Source organism: Sodiomyces alcalophilus, assembly GCF_042370955.1.
Source record: "Sodiomyces alcalophilus JCM 7366 unplaced genomic scaffold ACRALscaffold_2, whole genome shotgun sequence".
NCBI classification, from domain to species: Eukaryota; Fungi; Ascomycota; class Sordariomycetes; order Glomerellales; family Plectosphaerellaceae; genus Sodiomyces; species Sodiomyces alcalophilus.
The window spans coordinates 3872546-3897254 of NW_027263533.1; the positions used below are offsets into that span (position 1 = coordinate 3872546).

Here is a 24709-nt window from a genome sequence, read left to right on the forward strand (position 1 = left end):
CTATGTCAAAAGAAGGAAAGAAAGATGGTTACGAAAAGCCACGCCCCGAGATTCGACAAATGACAAGAATTTACATATTCGTATACATTGGCATCAAAAATAGCTTCGTCGCCGAGATCTGACTGGAAGAGGTGGAATGTATCATGGCAAGGACAGAACATTGAAGATGACAGCGTCGCTCGAGAGAAAGATATGTATAAAGACCCGCCGCATTGCGCCGCCTCGTTTCCGACTATGTCTGCACTTCAAAGGCGCTAGCAAGCCAGTGCGGAAAAGGAATGGACAGTTCCCGTATGATGATGATGATGATGATGAATATATTTAACGTCTGGGAGATCTCTAAGAAGAGCAAAGGACGCCCTATATCGTACCCTAAGGGGTCTATATACATAAACACCTTAATAAAGGTAAGTAGGGAAGTTCGAATAAGAGGGGTTATTCAGGTCTCGCGGGACGTTAAACGTCCACCAAGAGTATTTTCAGGTATTAGCCGAGCTAGGGCTAGGTGTGTTTCTGCAGCTAGATAGGTTCTGTCTCCTTAGTACAGCAAGCTAGTTTCTAAGAAGACTTGGCTATGTAGCTATGGTTGTAGTTCTTCTATTAGGCAGTGCGTAAAATGGTCTGACTAATATATCCCTATTGCTAGGACCCCTATTCCGTGTAGGGGCTCCGGGTAGTCGTGGCGAATTAAAATTCGCGCACGGTTTGAGGGGAGTAGGATTCGAACCTACGGCTTTTACGCTGCCACCAGGCGTGTCTACCACCTACGCCATCCCCGGACAGTTCCCGTAGCCAGGGAGGCGGATAAACTAGGGGAAAAAAAAAAGGAGAGTAAGAGTACTCATTGACGCAAGTCAAGGGGTATCATGTCATTATAGATGTCCAAGTCGACAGTTTCGGGTCTTCAGCTCCAGATTGGAACATTACGGTAGGCCGGTGAGTTATAGCTGTGAAGGATCCGGTAGGGCCCCTGGCTCCCCTGTGCCCCGGCACGAGAATGTCTTGCCCGGCCACCGTTGCGCGAGTAGTGCCTCTGCTGCCTCCATGCCGCATCGCCCAGCGAATCTCGCTCAATCTGCAAGAGCTGGTTCTGATAGTAGCTTCCGCTTTGCGTCGGGGTTTGCGACCGCGGATGGTGCCCGGACTGCGGTGGATCATGGCGATGATCTTTGACCAGGCCATCATCGTGGCTAGCACGTTGACGCAGGCCGGCTGGCGGGCCCAGCCCTGCAACACGATTCACGCCCGCGTGCCGAAGGCGTCCGGTGGTGGTGGCACCGGGACTGTTTTTCACCGAGTTCTGGCGGCTGGGTTGGTTTGGACGCCATGCATCGTGATCGGGTTTGGACGCAGTTCTGAGGCGCTGAAACTCGGCATACTGCGCGAGCTTCTTCGATGGTATTGGAGGTACTGGTGGTGTTGGTTCCACCTCGCCTTTGGAGCCGGCCCGGCTGGGAGGCCGATCAGAAGTCCGGTGTCTTGGGTCGGCAGGGGTGGTCTGGGGTCGCGGTGGCAGGCGGAATGCCTTGGAGCTATGCCGCCGCAAGCTCACTGGAGGAGGCGTCTTGGCCTTGGAGACATTTTGTGGCGGCATGCCGGGGATCTCGGGAATTGGCGGGCTCCGAGAAGACGAGGCGTAGCGAAAGGGAGACCTGGATGCTGATGGTTTCCTCCTCACGTTCACGCTTCGCTCGATGTGAGCGGGCATCGTCATGGATCGCTTCGTAGGCGACAATTCACTGCCAGACTGGTTAGGCATGGCCGCAAAAGCCTGGTCGAAAGCGCTCCTCCCAACACTGCTGCTGATCGAGTCTATGCTCGTGACACTGGATTCGAAGCTGTGATTGACCCAGTCACCTCCGGCAAGTTGCTGAGCATCTGCCTTTGCTTTCTGGCCCCATGACCAAGGCTTCCGACGAATGCTCGGCTTTGGTGCCAAGGACGGCGATTTTGGCGCCATCGAGGATGAATGAAGAGAGCGACGGCGTAGTACTCTTGGTCCTTCACAGGTGTTGGGCTGCGCTTCTTCCCGTAGCGCGGCACGCCTATCAATTGTTGAGAGCCGGTCGCCGTTCCCTGGATAATTCGAGTTCGGGTCTCCGGGACCTGAAACCATCGCCTCACTGGTTGCAGCGACGGATTCAGCTGCCGGGGGCCCATCGGCTTTGGCGCCACTCAGGAACCACTGGAATCTGTTTTTCTTGCTGCCACTCACTTCTGTATTGCGGGTAGGTGGATTTTCGGCGCCCGGGGAACGCTGCTTATTGAACCGGGAAGACGGAAGTCCTGGTCGACCATGGCTAGCATCAAACGGCAGAGCCGCACTCTTGCGACGCAGTTTCCTTGTTTGAGAGACACCACATCCCTGGGGATCCGGAACGAAGTCGGATTCGCGATGCCCGGTAACAGATGCGTGACTACCTTGTAGATGTGCCGAGGGAGCTGCCGATGGAGTCATTTCCGTAGCGGTGAAGCCGGGCGAATTCCACTCTGCTGAGCCTGTCAAGATTCTTCCATCTTCAGCCGTGGGTGGTGGAACATCGGTCGATTCAGTCTTGTGTGCGTCTTGGGTGCCAGTGTCATTGGATTTGTCGTTGGATTTGGAACGCAGCGACTTCAATGACGTAGCAGAGCTGTACCCGGAGTCTGCTTTAGAGAGCGCACCCGGGAGATGGTCCGTCGGATTAGCGACAGTGTCCCTGTCGGCTGGTAAGAGTCCGAAACGCGCTTCTTCGTGTGAGCCGCCAGTCCGCTCGTTGGAGAACCCTTCCGACTCTGACCAGACGTTAGAATGTCCATATTCAGCATGTCCATATTCGGACATTGCACCTCCTGGAAGAGACAGAGGACGGGCACCATTGGGAGGCTCAGGTTGCACCATGGCAATGGCCAGGTCCTTCATCTGATTGTCCGGGTGATCTGCGCTCTGGACCTGTCGTGGCCTAAATGTTGAATCCTTGGTTTGATCCTGTCCCATTACCTCGCCATCTGTGCTTGGAGCAGGGCTAGCCGTTCCGTTGGTGATTCTTAACGAGCCAAACTGCATAGCTCCCAATTGTTTGTATTCCGCCTCGGACGGGGTCAGCACGCTGTCCACCTGGACACGTGGATTGAAGCAAGGCGGAGGCAACGACAGGAGGCGATTTGAGGCAGAGTCCACAGAATCGCATCTCGAGCGAGGACTAACTGGTGCAACAGGGTGGCTGTGCCTGAAGCTTGAACGTCGGGACGTGAAATCTTCGGTTGCAGCTCGCGTAGCTAGTCCCGGGGTTCGCAAGATGCTACGACGGCGCACAGGGGCATGAAACGCTGTATCCCAATCCCCAGGGGGGATTGACGGGCTGGGCAAATCTTCGGGTTGCGGGTTTTCCAAAGAAGCTCCGGGCACTTGACAATCCATAGTGTTGGCCCTCTTCAGCGTGGGGCCAGATAGTGACAGCGACCACGTTCTCCTCTTCGTAGCACGGTCCCCCAAAGTACTTTTGGAGCGGAGTAAGCTGGAGAAAATATTCTGGTCCTGAGATATAGCGACGGCCTCATGATCCGCGTCCATTCCAGGAGCGGCAGGGGGTGAGGCCAGGCTGGGCGAAACTGGTGAGTGCATCGGCGAGGAGGAAGAAAGAGCGAGCAAGGCCGAATGGCGATGGGCCATCAGAGGGCTCCCATTCGCATTCGTGGGCAGCTGAGCGGTGCTGGACGAGGGAGAGGGAGCAGTGGTAGAGTTTTGGTTGCGAGAGGCATTGTGGTTGCCAACGCGCGGCTTGGAAAGCTTTTGAGGCTGTCTCTTGGTCGGCTTCGAGGTGACGACAGGGCCAGAAGCGGGACAGAGAGACGGGGTCGTCTCAACAGACGGGACATTTCCCATTGCAATGATGCGTCTCCTCAGTCTGCCCTGTAGTAACAGAACAGGTTGAACCCTCCTTGGGGTATTGGCGAGATTGTTCGAAAAACGATGGCGACGATGGTAAGACAGAGTAAATGTAGACGCGATCGAGGGCTGGTCACAGGAGGTAGCAGCAATGGCGGTGCATGAGTGAGATTGAAACTCGCATGCCACAGATCCTCAATTAATGCCCCGTCACAAACGGCGAGGCCAGTCCTCGAAGGATGTTTCGGCTGTTCAATGCGAAGTCTGGAGTTGTATACACAAGCGCAGGGAGGCTTTTCGCAATCAATGGCTTCGGTTGGCTTTGGGAGAGACGCCTGGATGATGAAATGATCGCGTCTCGCTGTCGGGATCGGGGTGTTGTATGGGGCGAACAACGCACAAAGAGGCAAAAGAAAAAGCTGGAAGATAACCAAAGACGACGAGAAAGGACGAAAGACAAAGGAAGAGGAGGGGAAAGAACACAACACCTGGCCAAACAAACGGCTGTGAAGAGTTGCGAGAGCAGATCCAGAGTACAGGTAAACACAAAAGAAGAGTGTATGAAGGGTAAGATTTCGAGGGATCAGAAGAAAAAGAACATGATCCCCTGTTTAAGGTCAGCAAAGCAAGGCGGAGGGGGTTGGATGACCAGGAACCCCGGGAAGACCAAGACCAGGCGAGATGAATTGAATCGTATTCGAGCACGACTTAAACCTCAAATTGCGGGGGAATGGGACGTAATGACCCGTAATCTGCCTGCTAGCAGAGGCCGGACCGAGTGAAGGCGGGCCATCTCGTCGACGTCGATCTCGATTTGATGCAACTTAACGCTGGGAGCAGGATGGGATGTGGATGGTTGACGGGCGCGTCTGCAGAGTTTCAGGAGCTGCATTGGTTCAAAGCTCGCGGCTGGGGGATTGGGTTAGAAAGCAATGGCGCTCTCAGGTACAGGGTACTTGACAGTCCACTAGGTACCCACCTATTTACATGTACGTGATACCGCTCGGCTCCACATGTCTACAACGTATTATGGAACCTGCTTTCGAAGGCATCATCGATTCAGTTACCGGTTCCATCGGGCGCGGGGCATTTCCACGGCCTAGGTTTAATACAACGTACGTAGTACTACCCTTTCCTACATGGTATTTCCATGTCGACACACTCACTCCTTGTCTCAGACCCTGGACGTCGGGAGGTGTACAACGTACACACATTGCCTACGACTACGACTGTATCTTGGCTGCGCTCAGCGTCCTCTCCAGCACTACCACGTACGGAGACATTATATGCGTGGGGGACCGCAGACCTGGAACAGACACATGTCCGCATGATGACGAGAATCGGACTTGCCGGGAAACTCGGCCATGGCGAGTTCTCTGGGCATTGCACAATAAATCGGACGATATCCGAGAATTGGCTATCTACTCGCTCACATAAGCGATGTTTCTTAGTCAATCAACACATTGATTTTCCCAGAGAATTGGTTTATTCGGCGCATTCAACGAGTCATGAAATACGATACCGATAAAATACACCGGTAGCCCTTTCGTATTCTCTGTTAGTACAGGTTTTTTATTTGCACTTGTCACTCAATCCGAAATGTCTTCATTGCACGGACCGCGCTTCAAGGACGGAGTACACTAACGTGTAGGTACGGTACTCTAATTTCCGACGAGAATGGGTTAATCCACTCAGAACCGACAGACGACGTGACGTCACTGTGACGGTCTATCATGCTAGATATGAACATTAGGTCTGCATTCATTATAACGTATTGTCGAATATGCTGTGTGATACATACCAAATACTTAGTACGATAATGCATGGATTACACGCTTACACTAATTCCTCAGCTCCATGCAAGTCTCGTCTAACTTTTGTACACTGAATGGGGACGAATGGGATCCGGGATTCTTAGCCCAGCATCTCTCCATCCATGCGGAAACGCGCAAATTCTGTTTTCCTCTGGGAGGTTTGGACATCCAGTCATGATATGGTAAGACGCCTGACAACTCTGTCGTCATATTGATTGCACAAGTCAACCAGCCTTCCTTCGCTCGGTCAGTGGTCGCCAGGACACCCGATATAAATCCCCCCCCGGACAATGTGTGTCACTCTCCAATCACATAGGTACAACCCTCATCCCCTATCCAAACCTCGTGGACGCGTCTGGCTGGGACATCGACCCGTGCGCCGACGCCATGGGTCTCCTTGGTTGGGTTTTCGCCTTCTGGGTAAGAGATGGTGAGACTCCCCTTTGTGATGAGGTGGGTGGTAAGGCCACGGTGCGAATGGGGTTCGTAATGGGCGTTCCTGTTGTTGGTCCATTATTCTTAGCCATATCTCTCATCTCTGACGCTTAACCTTTCCTGTGACTTCTGACGGTAGACTTGTCTGCTTACGGTCTGTCGGACCAGGTGAAAACATGATTGAAGCCCCAGGAACGGACTTCATCTTCGGGGTCGAGCTTTTTATGATGCGACATGATTCCGTATTTTGATTTTATACGTGAATTTGATCGTATGGTTCGGTGTCTCATGTGGTGAAACATTGAGAGTATCGATCTCCAGTGGTCCCCTTGCGCATCGACAGTGTGGCTGGTGCATGGGTGTTGAGTGAGTGGAGTGATCCACAAGTAGAATTGACGTCATGTTGGCCCGTCTATTGCCATTGGTCGAGTTACGGATAAACTAACGACCGTTGCTCTGCCGTTTCTGCCTTGAACATCTAATCGAGTTTAACGCACAACTGGTACTGGACGTGTTACGCGACGTCCTACCTCTTAGATTACGCCCTGGTCGGACCGAACCGCTGCACTAAGTGAGACCGACGACAAAGACGTCTAGTCAGCACCGAATGACCAAGTCAATCCAACTTCCCGCTTGATAGCCCGCCCTATTCCTTCGAGAATGGTTAACATTAGAATCTCGTCAGCTCCGCCGCGCCGACGCCATGAACTCGCGACGACGCGGAACATAACGGCCGAACCATGACCATGCCCATATTCTCTCGGACGAACGTATCTGCCCTCGCCGGCCTGACAAATTCTGCTACTCGCACGCAGACGCTCCACTCTCAATCCCGCTTACGAGGGGCCCTCCCCCATCAATGCCAGATGCGCCAGCGGCGTCGACTCCATCCCCGAAATTGAACAAGTCGTATCCCCCGTCCTGTACCCGGCTTCGAAGGCTATACCTTCTGGCAATGTCGTCCTGACGCTTGTCTATATGGTCAAGGCCGACCGCGTCTTCGGTGATATCCGCCAGCGCTGTTCTCTCATATTGCCCGACGAGTCCATATCAGGAGAGCAGCTCGCGGCCTGGCTAGAACATACCCAGAGGGAGAATCCCCCAAGATACTGTCCGATACCTACCAAAGGCCAAAGACCACTTTATCGGGGTGGATTTGTCGAGACTTGCGCCATGTGCTTTGGCTGGGATGCTGGGAGGTCAGTACGGTCGACCCGACCGACAAGGACACGAGCCGTCCGCCCCATCACCGACTATTACCTATTACATTAGCTGCAGCCGCAACACCTACCTCGAAGGAAGCCAGCTGGCCCCGCGGGTCTCTTCCGAGGCCTATAGCATCGTCCTGTCTCGCGATGCTACTACATTGAGATTGACGCCTGGAATGGCGACACTCACCCGTGATGCCAATGGCAATGGCAGGGTGAAGCGGGAACTTAGCTGCAGTCTCTTGGGTTTCTCACTGCCCAACGGCGTCGATAATGTCATCGAGACCGTCTTGGGCGAAAGTGCCTCTACCCACAGCCACGACCAAGTACCCAAAGTAAGCCTAACTTTCCCTGGGCCCAGACATCGGGCCGGAGCTATCCAACGGGACCCGATGGATATCAACGGTTCCGCCAATCGCCCCGACGTGAAAGCGACACTCGCTCGATCACCTAACCGCCGCTGTCTAGTTTCGGGGGGGCCACCCCAAGACTGGTCTATTGCTACTCATGGCTGGACTTTTGATCCCATCCTGCGCCTTCTGCGAGGTGTGTGCCGCCATCCGCGAGTCCACGCGCCCTTCAGACCAACGGTGCGCGCGAGGACATCTCGAATCCCCACCCCGGTCTCTTCTGGCGCTAAGACATCCAGCTGGTTGCGCTAAACTGGCAGTGTCTCGACGAAGGGACGATGCTGAACGACGACATGTCCGCCGTCGAGCAGGGCTGGGCCTCAAACCTCCGACTACCACAGCTCAGGCAAGCATTGCTTTATTGAGGCAGGTCAGTGTACCCACTACAGAAACGCACATGCTTTCCATTTCGGTTTGTCTGGCCAGCATATTTGGATGCCGAGTTCCGAAATCGTCCGAAATTGACGCCAGCAGCAGCGGGAGCCACCTGAGACCCATCGTCAAGTGTGAGCTTCGCGTCGAGAAGCCAGAAATGATGTGTAGTGCTTTTAACAAGACCGATGATAATGTCGCGTTTGCTCAAGCCCAAGCTAAATACAAACTCGCGAACGGGCGCTAGGAGGACGGGCTATCCGGACTGGGGTGACAGAGGTGATCTCTCTTCCCGTCCCGTATCCAACGTGGTTCGGAACTCAGTTTTGTCAGGCAAGGCCGCCTCATGGTCATCATGTTGTTTTCTCTTCCCACCGCTTCTCCTACTGGGATCGGGGAACTGCCTTCCCGTTACACCCGGGTGGAATCATGAGATGGCGTAACATTGCCCGCCCAGGCCGCTGCGCATAATCGTGGCTGAGAATTGACTCACTGCCATGCTGATAACCTCACCGACATTGTTGGACAGTGGGTAAGGGGCAACTGTGCCGTTGGTGCAATATGCTAGCTGCCGATCCCGCACCTCATATTACGGAAGAATGGCTCGATGCGTCCTTCATGCAGGCGACACGGCGCCAGCCGCCGTGTCTGTCCTCTGTGCGACCGACCTGTCAAGCTTGAGGCTTTCTCATCATCGAGATTTCGGGCCGTTGCACGTACAACCAGAGGCCGAACAGAATTAGCCCCTTCTGCATCCACACCCAATTTCCTGCTCTCCTGCCTTTTTTTTTCTTTCTTTTTTCCTCTTTTGTCTAGAGGCGCTTTCTAAGTTTCTTGCGACCATCTGGGAGATAGATTCAGGATCGAACATGATTCCCGCATTGGCCAGGACCAGCTCCTATTGTCGGCCTGCATCCGCCTCCTCGATCTCTTACTTAGGTTTGATTTGTGCGGCTTGGATAGCGTCAAGTATCCTGTAGACTTGCCTTAGGTATACCTGCTGGTGGTTACGTGACACAGGCAGACCATCGGTCCGGTAACTCGAGATGGGCGTTCACGTGGCGAAACAGTGCAGTGCAAGGTAGCATGGCGTCTGTCTGTTAGGAAAGATGTTTCTCGATGAACTACCGAATCAATGAAACGTGTACTGGAATGCACCTTGTCCGTCGTGCGACAATCGGCGGCCCTATTCCTCGGCAACGGGGCGTCCCATTCTGTTCTTGCGAAGGAATGGCCAGTTGAGACGAAGCCAGTAAGAGATATTCGAGCGAGTATCGAGTAGATGCGATTGTCACTGGCGTGCTTGGCTTGGTAACCACTGGTGGAAAAACGGCAGGGGGGCGGAAATCAACGGACCTATTCGTAGGCGGATCAAAAGGGCCATCCATGGCGAAGGCGACGAGGTCACCGTGGAAAGATAACGGCGAGATGAGGGCTAATATCGGTGAAGAGGCGCGTCCTGGGAGGACTGCGAACGATGGGAATGGCAAACAAAGAACCTAATGCTTCTCGCTGCCCACCAAGCTAGGAGAAAACCTTGTGATTGGTCTGGTCACAATAAATCGGTGAGCTGATACCGGGTGAGCCTGTATGCATGGTATACGGGTACTCGCTGTGCCGTGATAGTTAGAGACATACCAGTCTGACAGAAAGGGAATAGGCCGCTCCCCTGCAAATAGTCATACCAGGGAAGGTTCGTCGTGTTATGTGCCTGAGCGACACCCAATAGCAAATTAATAGGCGGTGCGATAAGAGAGAAGATGCAACAATCGATGATCATCATGTCCAATCTTCACCGAACTCACTATAACAAACAAACACACCTGGCGACTTTCGGTAGAGGGTCGCTAACAATGTGATGGTTCTTGACAGAGGCAATGTCGAACGAAGGGAATAGTATAGTAAATAGAGTGATAGCCAATGCAGCAATGCTTCCAGCTCTTTGGGGTGACTGGGTTCATCCAGACGCAAAAATTGTGGTATAGAGAGAAACAACCTTGAGTAAGGTGCAGGTTGCGACCACGGTTAAGAGCTGTTTATATTTGTTTTTATGGCGATGTGTCCCAGGCCTGCACATCCTTCGGTGTTCCTGTGCTAAGGCGAGGCTCTCTTATCGCATTGGCCAAAGTCCGGCGTTGCCTGCTGATAGTCATTCTCCGCGGAGTCGTGTCGAGGAAGACGCTGTGCCGTCTCTATGAGGCCTGCGGAGGCGAGCCACTATTGATCAAAAGGAAAAGAAAAACAAAAGCAAAGGGGATGCAGGGGGTTGGCTCGAAAAAAGGCGCCCGAACGGGAAAATCAACCATATGGGCAGACCATGTAATCTGTAGTGGGGGCCGATCCGTTGACGATGCATACAACGATGATGTCCCGTCGATCGGCAGACTCAGCTCTGATCAAACAGGCTATGCCGCGGATAGTCTTTTATTGCCGAGTTCGCAAACCCATTTCGGCGGCCAGAAGCAACGCGAAAAAGCGGGAGGGAGCAAGGGAGCTGAGCCCTTGGACGGAATAGTCCAGGTTGTTGTTCCTTTTTTACGGCACGACAGAGGCCACGTCTTTTCTGCGAGCCAAGTTGATAGGGCCCCATGGCGTCATGAACTCCATTAAATAGGTGGAGCCGTGGTGAATTTCTTTTGCTCCGAATATTGAGCAAGGTACGAATACAAACGAAACGAGATCACCCGACCGGGATTCCCCCCATCGCAGCGCCGTGTCACGTGGCTGACAAGGGCTATGTCTCTCCGTCAAGGTAACATATGTTTCGATTGCTTGACCAAGGGAAGGGGATGGACAGTAGGTGAAACAGCCGTGAGCTCTGAAATAAGAGTGGGTAAGGTGTTTTCGATGAGCCTGCCTAGTACACGTGTATGTAGATCACGATGCACAACGCTACGATCTTGGACATATGTGTTCCCTGTTCGCTCGCAATACAGTCTCAGCCCCTCGATGATCTGGAGCTGAAGAAAAAGCGCTAGAGTGAGAGGCTCTTGCCTGCTAGACTAGGATAATCTTATCATTACGAGGTATTAATAAACGGAGTGGGGGATTCGGAATCCTCGAGAGGTCGGAAGTCATGGCAAGCGGGCGGGATTCGCCAACGGTCGTGCCGTCCCTGGGATCCGATCCGTCGAAATTCGGTGGCAGAGTCTCCAAGTAGTTCTGCGGATGGCCACGGTTTATCCGAGAGAGCGGATAGGGACGATGATCGCCGGCGATTCAGCTACTACCAAGTCGCTGAAATGGGAACGCTACCTAGCCTACTGGCTTTTACCCAAGACGGAAAGTGGTGGGGGCAAGGCTGAGCCCTAAAAAGCAAGGCTGGATATCATAAATCTGCGAACGCGAGTGGTTTCCATAGGACTAGGGGGTCACTGGATTATCGACCGACAAGGGTAATGCATGACCCAGCAATATGGTGCCCGTCTTACCTAAGATGTGGTGTGGTGCGCCGGGAGATGGTTGGATGTGGTTGCGATGGTGACACTTGATTGCCGATTGAATCGGTTGAGGGTTTTGTCTGCAGTGTACGTTGTACATAGTATGATACCTACCTAGAAGCTTCGGCACATTGTACGTGCGAATACTTAGTATTTTCGTCGCAAGAGCGGAAATCGCTAGGGAGTACGTATTAGTCAGACTTCGGCATCTGGCTGGTTCCTGTCAGGGCCATTTTTGTCTGACCCAGCTCCGACCTTGAGCCCCCTCTTGATTAGGTAGTATCATCAGTGGGTCTTCTTTCCCTTTCCATCCACTCAATAGGAAGTTATCAGATGGTAGACACGGTACATTCTGAGCAATCACTGCCTTGGTTCGTGTGTTTCCTGTACCTGGGTTTTGTTTTGGTTTTGATGGTACAAGGTAGTGTATCTGTATCCTGCATGATGCAGAACCTGCAGGCACGGATATCACCTATCAAATGGGTTGGAGTAGCTCGGAGCCAGCGCCGATACGGTACTCTTACTCAAGACCTCAAAGTGACATCTGACACAACTACAATACATATACCTCTACTACGTTGTACTGCCCGTCGCCTTTTCTACCCACGCTGTTGGCAAAGCCTCGATCGACTCCCTCAAAGAGACGTAATGCTCGGGGAACGCAGAAAGAAGGGCAGGGAAAACGTGGTTGAGAGAATAAGTAGAGCCAACGCCTGGGTACGACGCACATCACGACTGCACACGACTTTCGAAATGTCAAAATGCATACAACGTAGACATCTGCGTCTGCGAGCGGTTGGGATCTCCATGCATTCCTCATCCCCAGCAAACAAACTGGTCGTGGGCCACCCCGGACTTTGACAATTTTGTGGGCGGCATTCGAACTTCGTTCTCAAGCGTCGGCCGCTCGCTCCCCGTGTGCAGGGTGTTTGGGAGATGTTGGGCATAGCCTCTGTTCGCTACAGACGGATGGCGTTGATCGTCTCACCGGCATGCGATGTACTGTAATTCCCATATTTGATGATTACCAACAGGCAAAGCCAGGTCAGGTATCAGAAACCCACCAAGTACACTACCAGCTGTACCAGCTGATAGAAAATAAAAGGGTCTATTACTACAGGGATTCACCTCGGTGGATCTATCGTAGGGAAGCGAGTGGGGATCTAGCAGAGAGGTTCAGGATCGCCAAGCCTACGTTGTAGACTTTGGCAATAGGTAACGCCAGACAAGTTGGTACTGTAAACCAATGGCTAGCACGAGGGGAGAAGACAACGAGGACAACAGTGAGCAAACAGAACAGCACATACAACGTACTCCGTACAGTACAGAATAGGAATATGAGAAGGATACTTCGTATTATGATTGCTCTGAAGCGAAGCAAAGGATGGCTGGCTGGTTAGGGTTAGTCCACCTACGAAGTAACTTGGCGGGCAGACTAGCAGCTGCACCCAAGCCTTGATAGGCCCTTGCACGGATCCCCGGTGCAGATCCAAAGACCAACCGTCCGGTCTGTCTGGTTCAACGACCTAACCTAAACCCATCTTGGGGTTTTGAGTGGTGGTCCTCCGGTGGGATGGGACACCCCGTGTCCACGAAAGAAGTTTGTTACGCTACGATCGGCGTACCGTACGAAGTACGTTGTACGTTGTAATGCAGTCAATCAATTACCAGTAGGCAGTGTACGCGAGACCAGAGAAAGCCTGTTCGTCGCTATTCTCGCCCGCAAAGACCCACGATACTAGGTATCGAGGAACAGCGTAGCGATTGCCAAGGATGACTGACTGCTTAGGACTTATTTCCGTTTATTAGGTAGCAGCAAGGAAGGGAGAGGCGATTATCATGTACTCCGCAGGCGAAGGTAGCGAGGAACGGTACATACGAAGTACATACGTTTGAAAGAAGAAAATGAGGGAAAAAATGATAACGAATATCAATTCGAAAAACGACAAACGACCGTCCCTTGTCGCTCCTCGAATTGACTTGTCATCTCAACCGGGGCCAGGCTAAATCTATCAATTCTTTCGTTCGTCTTGGTCACTTTTACTTTATTAGCTTCACCGAGTCTTGTACGTTGTAGTTTGCGTGTCTCACCCCCCTCTCTCTTCTTTTTTTTTTTTTTTTCTTTTTGAGAAAAAAAAAGGTTCTTTTCTTTTTGTCCTGTTTTCTCTGGCTCCCCACTCTCGGCGTGCGTGGTCTCCCGTCTGTCCAATCGTCCTTGACCCCTGTACCAGCCGTCCGCACCCGTGGGATTTCTGTTTCTCGTCATTCTGTCGTTTTCATCGACAAACGGGAAGTCTCACTCGACCGGTCCCCTGTTTCTGACCTATATTAATGCTCCCCTCGGGTGAGGCAGCGGTGCCCCACAGCGTGGTTTGTTACCTCCTGATGTCCGCGTTTGTCCTAAGCTGGCCCAAAGGCTCCGCAAAGCAAGGTACGTCGCAAAACAAAGTTACTTGCTTCGTAGGTTAGATGCATGGTGTTCCCGTAGGGGTTGTGACCAGTCATCAATACATTACATACGAGTCCCGGGGTGCTTACAGTTGTACATCTTGTCCCACCATGCAGCAGATCCGTTGTCAAACTTCCTACAGGCGGCCGTCCCGCTCCTGGGACCTTATCCCTGAACGTAGCTCACGGTCCCTCTCTCTGCTCACATGGTCTGCCTCACGCCATTGACCTGATGACAATCAGAAGGGATAAGTATAAGTATCGCCCAGGACCTCCTCCATCGAGGTTCGGCCTCCCATAACCGAAACACACATCGCAAGCTCACAATCTACTCAAAACCACAATCTTCCTACTCAACCCATAATCGAGAACCAACGGTCGTACTCTCATCACATCTGGCCGCCTCCCTCTCGCACTCCTCGCCATCCTATCCTTCGCCGATTCACAGAACAGACCGAGTGTCGCTTTTCAACTTTCACCAAGCCAAAAATCACATCGAAATGGCTCTCCCCAATTCTCAACATGGCCATGAGCTCAGGAGGGAAGAGGTCTCCAGGAACTACCAGACACATACTCCCACCACCACATTGGTACGTTCACATGTTCGCGCCCCTCGACTTTTAACGTAGGCTGGTTGATTCTGACACTACTTCACAGCAACTGCTACCTGGTATCAAGTGCCCGACCTGCAAGGAATCAGGAAAAGAAGTCTGGGTGCTCCCTGGCAAGGAATGCGGCTACTGTGGCACCCCTTGCGGCTAGGTAGAGGAACCGGTTGTCAACGACTACACCAGTCCACTTACCCAGTCTCGAATCCGAGGGGAAGATGTACGGACTATGTCACTCTCATGCGAAAAGGACAATGGAGGACGACTAGGAACATTGGGAACGAATCACGGGTTGAGGCACGGACGGATTGAAACATACGGTCAACTGGAGCGGCGCTCAACAGGCGAGTCGATCGTCTGCCAAGGGGATAGACAAAAACTGGGGATGTCTTAAACAATGGAGGTGCAAGTCGGCGACTATTGGGACTTGAATTTGGGGTTTGGGGTTCGTGCGCACGGGAAAAAGTGGTGAGCCATTTCGGTCTGATTGGAATGGTATTGAAGGAACTGGGTTATTTGGGGTCTTTTGTTTTTATTATTTCTTCTCTTCTTCTTGGTCTGGATAGAACTGGATTGGTATTACGGAATTTCTAATGGTAACAAAAGGAATTTTCTTTCTCTTCGCTCGCGAGAGACAGCCTTGCCATATTACCTGTCAGTTGGCCTGTACATTCGTAGGGCATGCAAAAACGATCACGAGTACACGAGCGTCTTCTTTGTAGGCATCGTTCGAAGTCTGTGCTCTTTTTGTGGGAACAAGTGGTGTTATTGACCAAGCAGATAAAACGGTTTTGGGAAGACGAGGAGCTAAACTGTAGCGTAGTATTCAGCACACTAGCTAGGCCAGGGCTAGGTTAGAGGATGGCTGAATGAGGGTGCAGGGCTTGATGTACGAATGCTGTAAAAGAAGCAATGTCTGAATTGGTGTAGATTGTCAATACGACTCGGCAGCTTGGCATTCAAAGAGCAGCCACCCAAAGAAATGAACCCGGGGACATGAAGAGGCTCCTCTAGACAAAGGAGTAATTGCTCTGCTGAGTACGTTGCATCATGCCTCAAAATGCAAAAGAATGCCTCCGGGTATTGCCGTCTGTTGCCTGATACGACGTCAACCTACCGACTCGACTGCACCGGGTTCAGCCCACTCATGATCAATCTATTCGTAGAGAGCGCTCATTCGTAGATGTCCCAAGATGGTATTATCTGACCATAGCTGAGCCCCGAAATGGAGGAATTTTTCAAGTGCCTTCCCCCGTTGCCCAGGCCGGGTCGTGTTGGACCCGATGCCACGGTTGGCATCTCCCGCACGGTTTCGTCACCGGCCGCTTGTGCCCCGACTGCATTTTGAATGCATGATCTGAGGATGCGCCGCCACATGCATGAGGAAATCTGGCCTAGCGGCTCATGTGAACGAACGCTTGACCACGCGTCCAGTCGCTGGAAAAGAAGATGATGAGAAATAGCGGGGGTGCGAAAGGAATGTCGGAGATGGATTGCTGGTTGGTCGAATCTACCATATTCGAACGTTGATTGGTGTTCATAGACTCTTTGCCGAACCATAAGAAATGCCGAGACACGATCACTTGGAACTGATCCAGACGCGAGCTACTCCGCCCTTACGAATAGGTGTACGAATATGTAGACATTACGAGCTGACTACCGGAACTTCGACCAGGCTTGAAGTCTTCCTTTTGCATGCCACCTCGCGGTCAGCACGTATCGCGAGTCTTTTTACACAGCCTTCTCGGGTGTCATCGTCGTTCGGGCAAGGCGACGGTCGAGGGCTGGGGGGCGGGATAGATTGGGACGTGGGGAACCATAACGCGGATTCTAAGGGGAGCGTCCGCGTGGGATGGGAGTGCAGCTGGGACCGACGTTGCAGATCATCCTTAGCCAAGGATATGTACGGAGAGTTGAGAACCACTCTCGCGCTGGCTCCGGCTTGGAGGTCTGTTCTTTTCCCGTCGATGGCGGGGGGAAGAAGCTAGGTAGTGAGCATATTGAGGCGACGGCAGCGACAGGTGCACATCGTACTTCGTAAGGCAATAATAGTCAGTCGGTGGAAGCGGGAAGCAGCGTGGCCAGCCACCTCGCTAACCCGCAGTAGCTGAATCCACACTTCAGCAGCAGCGGATCAGCCGGAGCATGCGCCGATCATCGTCAGCTCTGCCCTGTCTGTCTGCTGCGTCGGATTGGGACGTAACTGGACGAACTATTGAATCGGCGTGGATACCTAAGTAATTATCTACGATAAAATGCATGGAGCCCCTGACACCCTGAACCCAGACAAGCTGTACAACGTATGTACGTTGTAGTGTATACTACCATAGCAGAAGCCAGGGGATATGGGGCACCTACCCAGGTACATAGGAGTAGTGCCACGTGATAAGGAGTCCCTGCTTTGATATGATTACGAAATGAAGATGTTCTCGTGGGGGGTCGTCGCTCCCACGCCCAGAATTTCCAAGACCGTCCCCTGGTGTGAGGTAGAGTATTTACCCACGCGTGTCTGGGCTACCAACTGAAAATCAGAAGAAAGAAGATAAAAATCGACTCGACTGCAGGAAGGATCCTTGAGGAAACTAGGGACAAATGCGAATACATTGAAGCACTGCACTGTCTTCCGGAGACAAACGCCGCTATCATCAGCCTATCAATCTGCGTCCGTACGAGTGATCCTTTTTCGTTCAGACACCACAAAAGACATGAATCTCTTCTGGGTGAACTCGACCCGTCGATAAAGGACTACTCGCCTTTTGGCCGATGCCTAGCCTGCTAGCTAGATGAATACAGTGCTTGCCCGCCTTCGACCTCACCTCTACGTACTGATTGGCTAACATGGGCATCGTACATTGCTCTACTTCGTACTACTTCTGCTGATTCTGCGTCTTTTTAAGGTAGTTACGCGGTCGGTGCATGCAGTGGGAGGAGCTTGGATAAATCTCCGATGAGTCACGCAGTCCAAGTTGGGAGAAAATTGACCACGTCCAGTCAGTCCTACGCCCTTATCTTGACGACGAGATGGACATAGCTCCTTCTGTGGCATGATTTCAGGCGCCTCCCAGAAACTGCCGACGGGTATTAGCTTACGATACTGCAATCGGGCGCCAATCACTGCATACCACCTCATGATTATTCCGTGGATTCCGACCATACATCTCGGACCAGCACTGAAATCCTGGCCGCCCTGGCTTGTTATGCGGGAACGTCAGACGGGGCAATTATTCCACCTCGACTTGCTCCTTTAGTTTTGCTTGACTCATATATCGGTCTTGATTAACACAGGTAGTCTTCAGGACCCGAGGCTTTATTCTTGACCATACCGGAACGAAGGGGACTCATATATCACGAAGAAAGTAATATTTAAGGCCGGCCTTTGCCGCCGTTTCAAGGCAAGATGTATGGAACATAGAACACATCGGACGACCAATCTAGACGGGCCTTGGCGACAGACATCGCGGTAGCCACATTGCCATCGCCGTATCACCGTGCCTCTCGACCCAGCCATTCCGTAGACAAGATGTCGAACGCCACAAACGACTCAAACCAGACGAGCAGCTCTCTCTACGCGACAGCCTTCGTCGTACCTGGTCTGGAGCATGTCATGATGCCTAAGAGCCCCCCAAAGACGAGGACAAGGACAAGAACTCGGAGCCAACCTCCGTTGAATGGCAACAGCCAAGAAGCAACGGCCTCGCAGGTCACCTTGGTTTCTGACGAGGATGCTGCGACGACGCTTGGGAGGAAAACGTCCACGGACACCCAAGAGGAACCGGGTATGAGTGAGAAAGAGACAAGTTTCAGATACGCTTGGTGCTCAAATCGCTAACCACGTCCTAACCAGGTAAAGCTGCATCACGGGGCGGTGCACTGAAGGGGTTTTTAAGAGCCATCGTCCCAAAGTGACTGCGCCAGGAGACGAGAGGGCCGAGATACTCGTTTGTTAGAAGAAGCCTGCGAGATCGAACTTGACTACCATTGGGATTCCCCAACTGGGCGCAGTGTTATTGATGATACCTAGTTCAAGTAATCAATGAACCTACTTCGTAGGAGTTGCTGACGGGGACGGAATTCGCTGATATTTCCAGTTCTGGATCTTCGTGATAGTCAACGTCGCGCGAAGTTAGATGGAAATGAAAGTTAAATCGTTCATTTGTCGCCATTCAGTTGCGTCAGGCGGGCCCGGCGGCGTTGAAGAGAAAGAAGGCGAAGACGACGTGAGGATAGGGCGAATTGACATCGTGATTCCATTCAAATGGGGAGATCTTAGTAAGCCAGGTACTAGCCCAGTTTAGACCGGAGAACCAATCTACGTGCTTGGCGCACGACCCACATCTTACCAAGTCCGGGGTACGGAGTTATCAGAGTGCGATGGAGAAACCACCTGGATGTCCCTGAGAGGCGGTGGATCTGGAATTTTACTTCCTGTCACAGCGAAACGCCCATCGCCTCGTTCAAGCAACGTCTCATTGTCCATTTTCATTTCTCATGCTCCGAGAAATGGGATTTTGTGCTTGATTCTCGGCTACCATGCCCCTCCGCGGTCTCGATACGAATCTGTCGTCGGGCGATGGCGACCGAACCAACCTATTGTCACCCTTTAGCTACGACGACGATGCCGCTTCCCTGCACAGCCGGAGCGACCAGGACTCGGACAGCGACGATGATGAGCTTCAGTCGCGCGCCCGGAATAGTCGCGAACTACGAGCGGCCGACCGGATGGTCTTCCTGGAGGAAGACGAGGTAGACAAGTTGGTCACGGATACGAGGAGGCGACAAGAACGCGAGCGAAGGGGTTCCGGCCTCAACGTGCCCAACCCGCTTCGGCTTCTCCGACGAGCGAGCGACCCCAGGCTATCATTAGGCCGCGAGTCTTCTGAGGACATTCCATACGAGGAGAAACGGCATCGGCGTCGAGCGAGACGACAAGAAAAAAAGCAGCGGCTGGAGGAGAAGGCAAATGACGGCGAGGACAGGGAATTGATGTACGAGATGGAGGAGGGAGGGTTGAAGGATGGCAGCAGTACCGGCGACAGCAGCGACAGAGAGAATAGCGACGAGGTCGATCGCGGAAACATCGGCATGCTCAAGAGCGGAAGGTCCGCTCGGAGACGCAGCTGTCTCCGCTGGGTCTTCGTCCACACCATGATTGCTGTCGGCTTTGCGATCCTGGTGCTAATAGCGTGGAAGTTGTCGCTGAACAAGAACTCGGCAAAGACCAAGCCGCCGAACCTTGTCAGCAACGGCACCGCACTCTTTGCCCCGACCACCATCATCATAAGTCTCGACGGTTTCCGGGCTGATTTTCTACAACGGGGCCTTACGCCGCGTCTCAACGCCTTCATCCAGGAGGGCGTGTCACCCAAGTACATGTTTCCCTCCTTCCCGTCGGTCACGTTTCCGAATCATTACACGCTGGCCACGGGGCTATACCCCGAGAGCCATGGAATCGTGGGCAACACGTTCTGGGATCCAGATCTGGGGGCCGACTTTTACTATACCGACCCCGATCGCAGCCTCGATCCGAAGTGGTGGGGCGGAGAACCATTCTGGGTCACGGCCGAGCGGCAAGGCATCCGGACAGCGATTCACATGTGGCCCGGGAGTGAGGCGCATATTCTGGGCGTGGAGCCGAGCATCGTGGACAAGTACAACGGAAAGGAGCCGCTTCCCAAAAAGGTGGCCCGAATCCTCGAGTTCCTCGACATGCCGGGCCTCGAAGACGAAACGGTGGACGTCAAGGACATGCGCCCTCAAATCATTGCGGCCTACGTTCCGAACGTCGATTCTTACGGTCACAAGTACGGCCCCAACAGCACGGAGATCGATACGTCCATCAAAGAAGCGGACGCAATGCTCGACCAGATCTTTGCCGGTCTGGACCAGCGCAATATCAGCCATATCGTCAACGTCATCGTGGTCTCTGACCACGGTATGGCGACGACTGATGTTTCCCGGTTGATGCAGATAGAAGACCTTATCGACGTCGACAAGATCGAACACGCCGATGGTTGGCCATTGTATGGCCTCCGGCCCAAGAACCCAGACGATCTTCAGAGTCTCTACGACGGGCTGGTCGAGAAGGCCAAGACGAACCCCAATTTCGACGTCTATCTCCGCGACGTGAACATGCCGGAGCGGTACCACTTCTCCAAAAACCCTCGGATCGCTCCCCTGTGGATCATCCCCAAAACCGGCTGGGCCATCGTGAACAAGGAGGAGATGATCGTGGCCGAGGCCAAGGAGAAAGGCGAAGTGTACCACCCTCGGGGTCTCCACGGCTACGACCACGAGCACCCGCTTATGCGCGCCATCTTTGTGGCTCGCGGTCCGGCGTTCCCCCATCCACCGAATAGCGAGATGCCGGTTTTCCGTAAGCCTCCCCCACCGTTTTCGCCTACCTATGCGTCCTGCTTCGATAACGTTCCCCCTGACTGACTTGAAACAGACAACATCGAAGTGTATAACTTGCTCTGCGACTCGGTCGGCGTGATTCCCAAACCCAACAACGGCACACTCAGGCTGCCGCTGCATCCCTCCGGGCTGCACAAGCCGGGGGATATGCCCCCAGTTCCTGAGGACCCCGAGCCCACTCCGTCCAAACAGACCGAAGACTTGGCCTCGACCGCGGCAGTGACGACGACTGCCATGACATCTCCGTCAACCAATCCCGCTGAGGCTGGAGTAGGCACCGGCAAGACTGCTGCCCCCAGCCACACGGGCACAAGCGAGGAAGGTGACGACGATTCGGACTCGGACTCAAATTCTAGTTCCGACTTGATGTCTTCAGTTATGGATGCATGGGACTGGCTCACGGGCAAGATCGAGGACCTCATTGACCAGCTCACGGGATCTGACGACTCCAAGTCTTCGTCCTAGAACTCCTAGGCTATGGCTCGACATGCTGTATGTGGCGGTTCGTGAATGACATGATTGATCAAGCGTTTGGCATTACGGTATTACGAGGTTCTATGTTTTTTGCCTCTGTTTGTTTCCTGTTTTAAAGTCCATGGATACCGGGAATAATTCTTTTACATGGCCGCCTCTTTTTTCCCCTACATATTACCCTCCGTGTGTATATATAGAGTCCTTAGTTATCTTTTAATAAAGCATAACTCTCTACTAGTAACTACATAACCGTATCGTGATATATTCTTCAGGTTACCAACAGAACAGAGCTATAGGCTGGCAACCTCAAACCTCCACTTCTGTACTCGCGAAGAAACCTGCCCCTTGTCCCCATATCCACCACTCTTTTCATCCCCAGCGTCGTCATCCTCATCTTCGGAGTCCAACACATCAAACCATTCATGTTTCCAGATATCGCCTTCGTGCTGTGCACATCCGTCAAATCGCAACCAGGTAAGAATACTCCGGGTCGCATTCTCAGAGACACCCTCCTTATCGTAATTCATACCTTTGTAAGAAATGGGCTGCATGCTTGAGAAACTGGGTGCATGGGGAGGCGAAAGGTTCAATGTACTATTAACCGGCGTGGGAACGTCTTGTTTCTGGGACACGTCATCGACGCAGTTCCACACGATCCCGCGGTATTGAAGACGATGACCAATACATGTCTTATGCATGCGAACTTCGATATCGGTATCCGCAACTGGCGTAGTTCCGAACGGTTTCCATTGATAGATTGGGACGCGTGTGTGGTACTCTGACCGGGAAAGGTAAAGCAGACGGCATTCATCTGCGCGTGGTATGAAGCCCTTATCTGCCGGGGGAGCTGACACAGGCAGTTGCAAGAAGGTTTGAACCGTGCCTGAGAAAACGGCTGAGGGGAGATCGACAGGTATGGACCCATACCGGATATGCTGAAATAGCGACTTCTGAAGACCTAGGACGGTAGCTCCAAGCCACAAAGACGAGACTGTAGGCGATCGTTTCATGAGCATGCGCCCAAGAACATCCTGTCTTTCGCCCACCAGGGAATCGATGGCGGAGATAGTTCCCTGGAGCCACGGCGCCACAGTATTGCACTCAACTCTAGGATCATAGAATACGCTCAGAAGCAACGGGCGTATTCCCCTTGTATGGCAACTCAGAGTGAGGAGTTTATCAAACTCGCGCTCATCATAATATAACCAGTGGCAGGCCGAGGACTCGGGTGGAACGGGGGCCGAGGCGGGAGGTGATGCCGACTGTGCCGAATTGCTAGCGGCGAAATGTCGGAAGCTGCGTTGCTTTACCCGTGCCCAGGGACGGGAGGAGAATTACAGCGAAGAGGGCAGCATGGGCCTGATCTAGAATATGGTGACGCTCGCAAAACTTGCGGAGTCATTGCCTGGCATCTGAGGAGGATGCTGCCATACACGCTAAGGGATCCGTGGGTAATGAGGCAGCCGTCTGCGAGAGCAGGAAGGGAGAGGCATCTGCAAAGTGACTGACCAGGGCGACAGGAACGTGTCGCCTTCCACGGTCTTTGCCCTGCAGCCTTCTCCTGGAGCTAGAACTGCTGCCCACCATCGTGCCTCTGCCGCCATGTTTAAACCATGTCGCGTAGCTGCGGCTCTCCTCAGGCTCGTTGGTGACCGATAGTAAGACTGGCTTTTTAACCCCAACTGAAAGCTGTAGTTGCTGTTGAAAGGATGGTAATTCGCAGTCGTCGTTCTTTTGGGAGGTTACCCATAGAGTGGACCTGTAGCACAGACTTCACTGTTCTTGGCGTACTGGACATGCTGTAGCTTCAAGTTAGGCGGGAAATGAGGCTGCTGTCGGAAGGTGTTGAAGCAGATTTCGGAGAGACTGGGGTTGTTAATGACATCGGAATTGAGTCCGGCCCACGTCCGAAAACCAAACTCGTAAACTTTGCGGAACTTCTGCTCGCTGGGCCGAACGGGATCATCCATGTTGGTATGGAGGTCGCGCTCGGTTTGGAGCTCGGAGATGGAGGAGGCTTAAGGAGTCTTTATAAGGACATTGTGAAATCCGCTGTTAGTGCTTCCCTTTTCTAATTCGCTCCTAAGCTGCCGTTCATTAGCCTTGCTGACTTATTGCATGCCACAGAAAAATGCCGCGAAACGCAATCGCTCCGCGTCGTTCCCGTCTCGCCCACCCTCTCCGTCTCGAGAGCGTACCATCTGTGATGGAGGATAAATTATGGCCGAAAGTAATCCGGGCGAACCCTGTGGGTAAAGGTCTTGATGCCTTTCGCGCTTCGTCCGATTCCGTATGCCAGGGGGTGTGTGGGCATCACTTATTCCGTAGGCGCATTCTAGCAGCTTAGTCGAGAGGGTATGTTAGACTCGTCGTTGGGGATTGTACGTCGCGCGAGAACGCAGATGGGATGATCGAGAGGGCAGTCGAGGGAGAGGGCGAGAGGGCAGTCGAGGGGGCAATCGAGAAAGCAGGTGAGGAAGCAGACGTGTAAGCTTCCACAGGATATCGGACCCGGATCATCACAGCAGCCGGGCGCAGGGCCTATGTCGGATCGGCGCAGCCGAGACCGGAAGCAGGAAAACGTCGGTAAGGACGCAGGGAAATGTTTAGGGATTATCTAGGTGGGGTTGGCGAGGACCCACATTTCTGTTCCGATCCTGCCGAGTGGGGCCGCGGACGTGACTACCGGCAGCATGCATAACATAGACGTTGATTTAATCGTCTCTAATCCGTTATTCGACCGGTTGTGACGGTTCTTTTTACCGGAAGCGTTCCGAGCGTACATCGAACTTCCATCCCGAGAAGCAAACAGGAAGCTATCCTAATGGAAGTCCTTCCATTGCTGGAGGTCTTGATGCGATTCACATGTCTGTCCCAACAGAGGGAAGACGAGGCAGAGAACCGGGTTTATATTACTGTTAGCATTATACACATGAAGCTTGAATTTACACGGCCGGTGGCGGTGTCGTACTGGGAGACTGGGACGTAGACATTCGTGCAACGAAGAATACTGCCTCCCTAGGTATCTAATACCGAGTCACATGAGCAGATTCTACGTTTTATATTCGTAAACTAGGTACCAGGGTCTGGACTTCTTTGAAGTCAGTAGGTATTCATGATATCTCGGGCAAGTGCTTTACGGGTTGCCACTCCCCAAAACGGAGACAGTTGTATTTCTTTGTACCTAAGTAGGTATGTTATGTATCCCGGCTGATTGG

At 52.8% G+C, this 24709-nt stretch overlaps 9 protein-coding genes across 9 annotated transcripts; 4 read left to right on the forward strand and 5 right to left on the reverse strand.

Annotated features, from left to right (window-relative positions):
* Positions 1–315: 315 nt before the first annotated feature.
* Positions 316–4514, reverse strand: ACRALDRAFT_1061684 (uncharacterized protein). Its single transcript, XM_071016461.1, has one exon. It carries the CDS (start codon positions 3863–3865, stop codon positions 905–907), a length of 2961 nt encoding a protein of 986 aa, XP_070877521.1. The 5' UTR covers positions 3866–4514; the 3' UTR covers positions 316–904.
* A 1065-nt stretch (positions 4515–5579) lies between these two features.
* ACRALDRAFT_1061685 (uncharacterized protein) lies at positions 5580–6468 on the reverse strand. Its single transcript, XM_071016462.1, has one exon. The coding sequence runs from the start codon at positions 6207–6209 to the stop codon at positions 6015–6017; it is 195 nt and encodes a 64-aa protein (XP_070877522.1). The 5' UTR covers positions 6210–6468; the 3' UTR covers positions 5580–6014.
* Positions 6469–6611: 143 nt separating this feature from the next.
* On the forward strand, positions 6612–8100 carry ACRALDRAFT_2052035 (uncharacterized protein; the record flags this gene model as incomplete). Its single annotated transcript, XM_071021633.1, has 4 exons — positions 6612–7316; positions 7390–7660; positions 7794–7871; positions 7996–8100. The coding sequence occupies exons 1-4, from the start codon at positions 7096–7098 to the stop codon at positions 8098–8100; spliced, it is 675 nt and encodes a 224-aa protein (XP_070877523.1). The 5' UTR covers positions 6612–7095.
* Positions 8101–9231: 1131 nt separating this feature from the next.
* On the reverse strand, positions 9232–9495 carry ACRALDRAFT_2040673 (uncharacterized protein; the record flags this gene model as incomplete). The annotated part of the gene is made up of 1 exon (XM_071021080.1): positions 9232–9495. The coding sequence occupies one exon, from the start codon at positions 9493–9495 to the stop codon at positions 9232–9234; it is 264 nt and encodes an 87-aa protein (XP_070877524.1).
* Positions 9496–14074: 4579 nt separating this feature from the next.
* Positions 14075–15499, forward strand: ACRALDRAFT_1075076 (uncharacterized protein). The gene is made up of 2 exons (XM_071018325.1): positions 14075–14585; positions 14653–15499. The coding sequence occupies exons 1-2, from the start codon at positions 14496–14498 to the stop codon at positions 14755–14757; spliced, it is 195 nt and encodes a 64-aa protein (XP_070877525.1). The 5' UTR covers positions 14075–14495; the 3' UTR covers positions 14758–15499.
* A 159-nt stretch (positions 15500–15658) lies between these two features.
* On the reverse strand, positions 15659–16358 carry ACRALDRAFT_207655 (uncharacterized protein; the record flags this gene model as incomplete). Its single annotated transcript, XM_071022285.1, has 6 exons — positions 15659–15700; positions 15735–15775; positions 15812–15997; positions 16030–16185; positions 16276–16291; positions 16341–16358. The coding sequence occupies 6 exons, from the start codon at positions 16356–16358 to the stop codon at positions 15659–15661; spliced, it is 459 nt and encodes a 152-aa protein (XP_070877526.1).
* A 1632-nt stretch (positions 16359–17990) lies between these two features.
* Positions 17991–18738, forward strand: ACRALDRAFT_1075077 (uncharacterized protein). Its single transcript, XM_071018326.1, has 2 exons — positions 17991–18379; positions 18448–18738. Exons 1-2 carry the CDS (start codon positions 18124–18126, stop codon positions 18507–18509), a joined length of 318 nt encoding a protein of 105 aa, XP_070877527.1. The 5' UTR covers positions 17991–18123; the 3' UTR covers positions 18510–18738.
* A 311-nt stretch (positions 18739–19049) lies between these two features.
* On the forward strand, positions 19050–22101 carry ACRALDRAFT_1040487 (uncharacterized protein). Its single transcript, XM_071015184.1, has 2 exons — positions 19050–20976; positions 21052–22101. Exons 1-2 carry the CDS (start codon positions 19134–19136, stop codon positions 21480–21482), a joined length of 2274 nt encoding a protein of 757 aa, XP_070877528.1. The 5' UTR covers positions 19050–19133; the 3' UTR covers positions 21483–22101.
* On the reverse strand, positions 21782–24190 carry ACRALDRAFT_1092362 (uncharacterized protein; the record flags this gene model as incomplete). The annotated part of the gene is made up of 8 exons (XM_071019606.1): positions 21782–22787; positions 22871–22958; positions 22997–23250; positions 23283–23491; positions 23617–23676; positions 23737–23807; positions 23858–24032; positions 24134–24190. The coding sequence occupies 8 exons, from the start codon at positions 24188–24190 to the stop codon at positions 21782–21784; spliced, it is 1920 nt and encodes a 639-aa protein (XP_070877529.1).
* Between the last annotated feature and the right edge of the window lie 519 nt (positions 24191–24709).